Here is an 8,756-nt window from a genome sequence, read left to right on the forward strand (position 1 = left end):
ACACAAATATAGTATAAATCATGAAAGCAAAAATGAAACCGTTTCAGCTTTCAGGCGAAGGATGAAATGGACGAATTCATTTACCTGCCATTTGACGAGTCGAGCTAAGAAACTTGCAATTTTACCAGCAAAGCGAGCGCAAGGGATACAGAGGGATAAAGATAGGTCACAGCGACGAATGAACGAAGAACCGGAGAGAAGTCAGAGAACCGAACGCGATGGATGAGGGAAAAAATACCAGAAGATATAAGGAATGCGGAGCGGAAGCATAGATTTTCTCAGAAAAAAAAAAAGGAAAGAGAAAATGATTTTAGTGATGATTCGATGTTTTTTTTGGGTAAAAAGATGATTCGATGTTGATGATCTCATAGAATACGCCGTGACCACCCTAATGCGTTTATTATTCATCGCCATCGGTAGAAAATCTTCTACCTTTTTTTTTTTTCATCCAACGAGTGGATATAGACACGTAGGGAGGAACCAATGAAATCACACGCATTAGATCCACCGGATTAACGGACTTTATATTACTCAAGTCTCTAACAAACGCTGCGTGCGCAGAGTCCACCTAACGCTCGTAAAACCGGAGTAGGTATGTTGCCACTTGCCACCACGTGTTTCTGTAAAGGGATATTTGCACTTAGAACTTAAAAGAACATATTCAACAGACGCAACGTGGCTCTCCTTCGAAACGATTTTTTTTTTTATTTTTGTAAACAACTTATAAATGTTACCGTCAAAAAAGAATCAGAGAATATTAATTTATCTACTTTTTTTTTTGTAGAAGAAAGTATCTGTTTGGCCAATTTTCTCGTGAGTAGAATTTAGAAAAATGATATATTCGGGTGAATATGTTATATATGTTTGTTTTAAAGGAAAATGTAGGGAAGGGAAGAGAAACCTGTACAAACTTCAAGCCTTTGTAATATTTGTCTATTTTTTTTTCTTTCTTTCTCTACATTTTCCTTTAAACCAAATATAGTAATAGTAATATTTATCGAAATGTAGTATTCATCCAGCATCATATATTTTGGGAATATAGGCGACTTTAGATATCTAATGAGTTCGTATCAAAATATGGCTACATCGGGTACTAATGAATGGTTTTCTTTGAATGCTTAGGCTGTGTTTGTTTTCGGTAGAAATTCATTCATATAAAACTTAATCGATGGGTTTAAAATTTTAGTGGATCGTTTGCGGTTTTTTAATGTGATAATGGATGCAAGTGCGGTGTATTATTTGTATTGACTATCGATAGAAAATTCAACTAATGGGTTGTTTATGTAAGCCTTACACTGAAAACAAGTATGTGAAAATATGAACCGAGCGTAAAGTTTTAGACCAGTCCATATTTATACTAAAAATAAACGCATAAAAATATATAGACTGGATGTAGAGTTTTACACCAATTCATATTTACATTGAAAACAAACACATGAAAGTATAAACCAGCTGTAGAATTTTACATCAGTCTATATTTACACTATAAACAAACGCAACCTTAAGAGTTATTGACCGGTTTGTTACTAAAAACTGGAATTTTTCGATGGATAAGGATGAAGTGGAGGAACGCAATTCTGTAATTGTTTTTCGTTAAAGTTTTCACTATGATTGTTCTTCACAATCAGAACCAAAAATATTAGTCTGTTTATCATTTACACGTATATGAGAAATCATAACTAAAGCCATAGTTTGCTGCCATGCATCTTGACATCTCCTCATGACATTCGAGCCTCTAAGCAATTAGATGGTAATATCCGAGCCTCTAGCAATTAGAGTGAGTTGCTCTGGCTCTTGAAATCAGACTAACAAATAGAAATACCAATCACCCCCCCCCCAACAAAAAAAAAGGCTTCTTTTCCAATTATGTTTGTGAAGTTCTAAAAAATGTAGTCATTTTCTGTTCTCTCTCTTCAATCAAAGCGCACAAGGGGAAAATGGGGTGGTGCCATTGGTGGTGGTGGAAGTATACCCTTTGTCATCTTTTTAGTGTTTTACTTTTTCGTGTTTTTTTTTTTTTTGTTTCGGCAAATTCAGGCTAAGAAGAAGTCTAAGTAGGGTCGCCATGGCCTCTATAACCATCTCAACAGCGTTGTTCCATGTTTAACAAACTTTAATTTGATTGTCAATTCAATAGTGGCTCGGTTGGTATGTTAGGTGGGTAGTCCCAGCAAAAATATGGATTCTAGTCCCGTGATTTCTGTGTACATTGAAGAGTCAAGCGTGTTGTGTTAATATCAAAAATTAAAAATACCTTTAATTAAATTTATATTTGATATAACATACAAGTACACATGTATAGACAGATTTGCCCTTGAATTGTAAATAGTTTTGTCTTAGAGATACTATTACATACATGTTTACTAGTATGCATAAATACATAAATCTTCATAATATAAAAATTCATAAATATATAAATAATGGATGTATAATTGCATAGGCATACATGCATGAGTACAAGTGTATATAGTATTTAAATTGAGCATGGGCATGGTTGGTCAATGTTTCAATTCTAACCCATCCATTTAAAAAAAAAAAAAAAAAAAAAACCCAAACCTAAGTTGTTTTCATAGTTTTCACCCCTAACCCAACCAAACTTCGATCCAACCCCATACCTACCCTAGTTTTTCAGACGCAGGACCATATAATGTTTGAAACACTTGGCAGGGTCCATGACATGTTGAGGGGGGGGGGGGGTATAAAAAAATGGAGAACAGAGAAACCAGGTACAAAACAACCAGAAGAATAACTAATAACCTGAGAATAGACAACTTACAAATACCTACTGCATACACTAAAACAAGTAAATAAAAAAAAAAAAAAGAGACCTGTTGTCTTCCTCTAAGGCTTCCACAGCCCAGCCTGGGAACATGTTCACCAAAACCAGATTCAGATAAGCCCTGAATTGCTGCTAGATGAGCCACCCTATTTGTTGATCTTGGAACAAAAATATAACAAATAATGACAAGAGTTTGCCATCTTTAAAATATCCTGAATCATAAAAACTGAAAAAAGGTATCAACCGAGCAATTAGAGGCTTGACAGAAAAAATATTGTTTAGGACTTACGAGATCTTTACGATCACTTTCAATTAGAGTATTCTTGTAGTTTTTCTGAGCAACAAATTTTAGAGTTTATAAAATAGCAAAATCTTATGCTTGACCGGCTAAACAGCCATGGCATCTACCAAAACAAAGAGCTTGGCATCTTCCTTATGTGTCACGATCCACTAAACCAAAACTAGCAAGACAATTATCATTCAAGAAATAGCCATCCACATTTATATTCATCCAAGGTTGAACCGACTTTGTCCAAAAAAAGGGAAAGGGCCCGGGGTTCTCTAGAAAGGGGCTGATTTGGTTTCAACTTCCTCATTATTTGGCGTATTTCCTTCACTACTTATTTGGATATGTCAATCGCAAAACTTGGGTTAGGTGTCTCATTTTTAAAAATAGCACTGTTTCGAGCCAGCCATATACCCCACAACAGTCTTCAAGCAAGGTTTTTTTTTAAGCCATCTGCACCTTAACACCCACTTTTTTAACCACTCCTTAAACTAGTATTTTGGTTCAACTCATTAGAACTAAGCCCAATGCCACTCCCAAGCCAATCACTTCGAGCATGATCACATCTTAACATGGCACGCATAAGCATTTCATTTTCATAACCACAAATCTTGGAGATTGGATTAGAAGTAGCCTTTTTATTAACCAGATTATATGCAACTATCACCCCATTGTGACAGCATTTCCACATGAATGCTTTGATCTTTGCTTCTATCTATAAAGACCATATAGCTTGTCATAGGAATCTCTCATCTTCTTGTCCTAGACCATCCTGCTCAATAAGAGGGGGGCCATTCAGGTTTTTTGCCTTAAAATAAGTCAATTTAAAATTAAACTTGCCATTTCTAGAGGGAAGCCATACCAGTCTATCTGTGACCCTCAAAAGCATTGGTAACAGCCATCTCAAATCTTGACCTTTTCACCATAACCAATGCTCCAAAAATCACCTTGTCCAATAATTTTTTCTCTTCCAAAATACTTTTCCACCCCCACAACCCACTACTAGCAAAATCTGTAGTCATAAAGTTTTTATTCTTCTTATACTTTGTTATAATCACATTGGCCCAAAGATTATCTTCACCAAAGCAATCCTCCATATTAGTTTATCTATATGCCTTGTTAAACAATTTAGGATCCCTAAAAACCACAATCCTCATCCAATTTATTTTTACTAATCGCTAGTTGTTTCAATGATTTTTGTTACTTTTTTCAACTGTACACCACCAGAATTGCCTTTGAATCTTTTTTATCTTGTTACAAATGGTCTTTGGGATAAAAAAAAAAAAAAAGGGACATACAATAAGAGGGGATAGTAGTTGCCACTGATTTGATCATGACTTTTTCCCTGTATGGTAAAGGTATTTACTTTGCCAGCTATTTGTTTTGTCCTCTACCCTATTCAACAAGAAATCAAAGACCTATTGTTTTGGACTTGCTTATTTGGAGGTGAAGACCAAGGTATATAGAAGGTTTTGCCACCCTCCTCAAGTGGAGACTTCTAGCAACTAGCTTTTATATTTTTTGGGTGTATATTTGAGTTAAACTTGACTATAGATTTTTCAATATTCACTTTTTGGCATGAGGACTGCTCATATGGTCTGATGATATCTAGAATTTTATAACCCTCCTCCAAACCAGCCTTGGTAAAGATGTAGCTATCATATGTAAAACAAAATATAAAAGAGAAATTATGGGACTTTACTGATTTAGCTTAACAATAGAAATTTTACCATTCAAAACTAACTTATTTAGGAGTGATGAGAAAACATTAGAGCACAACAAAAATAAGTGTGGGAAAATGGGGTCACCCTACCTAAGACCCCTCTCAAGCCTCGCTTTTCTACTTTGAGATCCATTTATTAGAATTTAATAAGACATTGAGGATACTAAATTCATTATCCAACCTGTCTATTTATACCTGAAGCCCAATTTTTCCATTACCTTTTGGAGAAATTGCAACTCCACCCTATCATAGACCTTACTCATATCCAAATTTAATTGCCATGAGACCTCTCTTATCTTTTGTCTTCTTCATATGGTGAAAATTTTCATGGGCTAGCAAAATATTATCCCCTATATATCTATTCCGAAGGAAAACACTTTGATTTATTTATTTATTTTTGGAAGCTAGAGGGTTCAGTGATCAAATTTATTGTTAAAAACTTCCAGTTGTGTTGATTCATGCTAGCATTGCTCATTAAGTATTGGAAATGACAAACAAATTCAATGGATCCTGTTAAGAAATGACAAACACCCTTCCTCATAGTCAAAAATGTTTTTTTATTCTTTTGTGCAATAAAAAAAAGTGAATATGTTACAAAATTCAGCCAATGTAGTTAAAATAAAGGGCATAACAAACATGTAAGATTCAAAATAACAAAAATAAAATAAAAACAAAATAACAAAATTGTTAGATTCAGCCAATGTAATTAATGTCCATTTTAGTATTTTACTTATTTTTTAGGTTAGCATCCATTGTATGTGCTTTAATCTATGTTTCTTTGGTTTGTTCTCTTGGTTTTTGTTTTACTTTTGGAATAAAATAATTTGGGGAGGGTGTTTATCAGTGTTTTAAGACTTGCACCGGGCTAAAAACCGGAATGTTGGCCCTAATTTTACCGGTTAATAGGATGGTTTTCTCGTTTAACTTGCCAAATTTGTCATTTAACCAGGGCTCGGAAAACCATTACTTTATAGATTTCATGGTTCGACCGTTCAATCTAGGCCGAGCCTAAAACACCAATCTATCCTTGTTCAAAGAGTGACATGGGATTTTTAATATTTCTGGACTAAAAAAAAAACATTCAAAACGAACAATCAAATGGTTCATAACAAGATACCCTATTTTCAGTGTGGGCAAATTTCTTAAACTACCCCTAATGTTTAGGAAATTGACTAACTATACCCCTACTATTTCAATATTGTCTTAAAGTACCCTTACTGTTTATGACAATTGTCACACAGCTCCCTTCTTGTTAAGTCTCCATTACAAACCATTTACATGTGACTTTACGTGTTTGATTTAATGTTAAATTATACCAAAAATATCATTTGACAATTACCGTACATCCCCTGGGATGCAAAGTTTGTAGCATTTTCTGCAAATCATATTGTCCATATTGTATTTCCAAGCCAAAGCCATCAAAGAAGGATTGATAATTCCTCCACGAAGCCTTAGAACCAGATGCAAGTGTGGACTATTTCTAAATGCTATAGTCAACAAGGGTTTGGCTATCTTCAAGCTACTTTTTTTTCTGCAAATATCACCATTTTTCTATTCAAACCAACAGTGGCAGCTAACCCCCCCTCTCTCCCCTTTCCTATTTTCCCATTTTCATTTCCATACTTCTTTTCTTCCATTTTTTTTTGTCATTGTTCATCATGTTTAGATGAGAGCAACGAATCCTCAATGGTGATTTTCTCTTAGGCTCCGTTTGGTTTGTGTGATGGAGATGAGAAAAAAGGAAATATTCCAAAAATATTCCTTTTTCTCTTATTTGTTTTGAGGGAAATAGAGGGATGGGATGAAAAAATGTGGGATGCGAGATCCCAAAATTGTGGAATCGAGGTTGCACCAAAACAGTGCGACCCCAGTGGAAAAAAACTCAAGAAACCATTGTTCATTGCCTTCCAGCGACGATGAACAATGTGACCTGATCTATTCTCCATTGTTTTCTTCATCAAATATTAACAATGAACCACTGTTCATTGCCTTCCCCATTTGAATAGAGGAGGCAGCGGTGGCAAGAGAAGTAGGCAGCGGCAATCTGCTACCTTCCCTATTCTCTGTCTCTCCCTCCATCTCCATCTTCTATCTTTTCCTTCACCTTCTTCTTCTTCCTATTCTTCACATCTTCCTCCCTTACCTTCTTCTTCTTCATATTCTTCCTGTCTTCCTCCCTCACCTTCTTCTTCTTCCTGCGAAGAATCGGGTCATGACAATGCTTTTTCCTATTATTTTCCCATGCCACCCAAATCTTCCCACAAACCAAACAGAGCCTTAGTCTTCCCTGTCATCACCACCGGCGAGCATTGATAAGGTATAGTTATTTTCCAAAGATAAGCTCATCGATCTCCTCTAGGAAGCTACCGATAAGCATACTAACATCATGGACCGTATTCACAAGGTCACGGATGTGAACCTTGTGGCAGCAACTGAATCCCATGTTCCTCTTATCCACACTTTCCACCCACTTCATCCGTTTTTATCTTTTGACAGCACCAGTCCAGATGCATCATTACGACGACTTGTCCTTTTATTATTATAAAACATGCCAATAAAATTGTAGAGTTTGACAAAAAGTGAACCTAGACCTATTGTATTCAGCCTAAACTCGTTAAATTGGAATTGTTTCCAATGACATTTGAGATGAATTACAATAACTGACTATGAATTCTAAGAATCATACGAGTATCAAGGGTTTTTACATAGTCTTAATAACAGTGAGGATTCATGATGGATTGATTTGTGTGCATAACTGAGATTGCCGGGGCAGATCTCTCTGCAAGTTGCACAACCGTTCCCTCTCTCTATTTACTGAGAGTTTATCTCTTGCATTTCTTGAGGTTCTATCAATCTCTCTATTGGGGACTTTTCTGTTATCCTCTCTTTTTTTTCTTGTTTTTTTTTTCTTCTTTTTGTAGGCATTTTGACAAGGGGTTTACTTGCTCTTGGATCCTATATTGGGCATTCAATACTGGTGGGTGTTGCTTTACGTTTTTCCGTTCATGGTTAAGTCCATACGCGGTTCTCCGACAGAAGCAATTCATGGTCAGCTCCATTTGCAGTTCTCCGGCGAATGCCATTATGGAAGGCAGTTACAGTATCTGGTATCGGTTGTAATGTTTGGGGCTCTATCATCTTTTGCGGATCTACCCCAACCATGCTATTACTGGCTCTTTGCAATATCTTTTGGGAACCTCCCCTATCTTTTCTCTCGCCGTTTGTGGTGGATTGGAGTTGTGCTTTTCTATTTTTATTGGTGATTTAAATACACCTTTATTTGATTGCAAAAGTTCATTTGTTATTCTACATCCATTTATATATTTTGCTCTTATTGAGAAATTGTATTTGGGTTCTGATTGGCCTTGTTGGCAATTCTATGTACTTGTATCAATTTCTTGAATGAATGGAATATGTTTTAAGCCTTCAGAAAAAGATTGCCAGAGAATTTGAAGATTTAAGATTGGGCCCACCCACACTATCAACCCAATGGGAAACTGCTCATCATCACAAGAATAAAGAAGAAAACGAAGAAAAACAGGGGAAAATCAATTTTGATGGAAAAATGTTCAAACTAGTAAACATGTCAGGTGTGCACTTCTCCCTTGTTTCGTCACCGCTTCTAGCGGTGGATTTAAATGCCTCTCTCTCTCTCTCTCTCCTTCCCTCTCTTCTACTCTCTCGTATTTTTCTCTGGTTCTCCCTTCCACCCTCGTTAGACCGTATCCAAGAATCGATCATATGATGCCAAGTTGCCAACTGTGATGTAGTACCCGCCCCTCATTAAACAGTGGTGGAATATAGTATTTAGGATAGTAGCCGAAATGCTAGAGAAGAGGGTAGTCATGCTTTCTGTTTGAACAATCTGAATCCCAACGGAGATAGGGTCGTGTGAACATACCATTAAATGTCTGGTAATATTGACAAGATTTCTAAATTCTAATTTGGAGAGATGACGGTGATGATTC

At 36.0% G+C, this 8,756-nt stretch overlaps 1 protein-coding gene across 3 annotated transcripts in view; it reads right to left on the reverse strand.

Annotated features, from left to right (window-relative positions):
• LOC148868425 (phosphoglucosamine mutase family protein) overlaps positions 1-497 on the reverse strand; it is a 39,914-nt gene extending 39,417 nt beyond the window's left edge. Inside the window, exon 1 of one of the 3 annotated variants that reach the window (XM_088968985.1) lies at positions 85-497. In XM_088968985.1, coding sequence (XP_088825111.1) covers positions 85-91 — 7 coding nt within the window. In that variant the 5' untranslated portion in view covers positions 92-497. The remainder of the gene's footprint in view (positions 1-84) is intronic. The other 2 variants (XM_088968987.1, XM_088968986.1) reach the window with 2 other exon arrangements.
• Positions 498-8,756: the final 8,259 nt, after the last annotated feature.

The sequence above is a fragment of the Nelumbo lutea genome, chromosome 2 (genome assembly GCF_056320005.1).
Source record: "Nelumbo lutea isolate HS-2025 chromosome 2, American lotus-T2T, whole genome shotgun sequence".
Classification (NCBI taxonomy): domain Eukaryota; kingdom Viridiplantae; phylum Streptophyta; class Magnoliopsida; order Proteales; family Nelumbonaceae; genus Nelumbo; species Nelumbo lutea.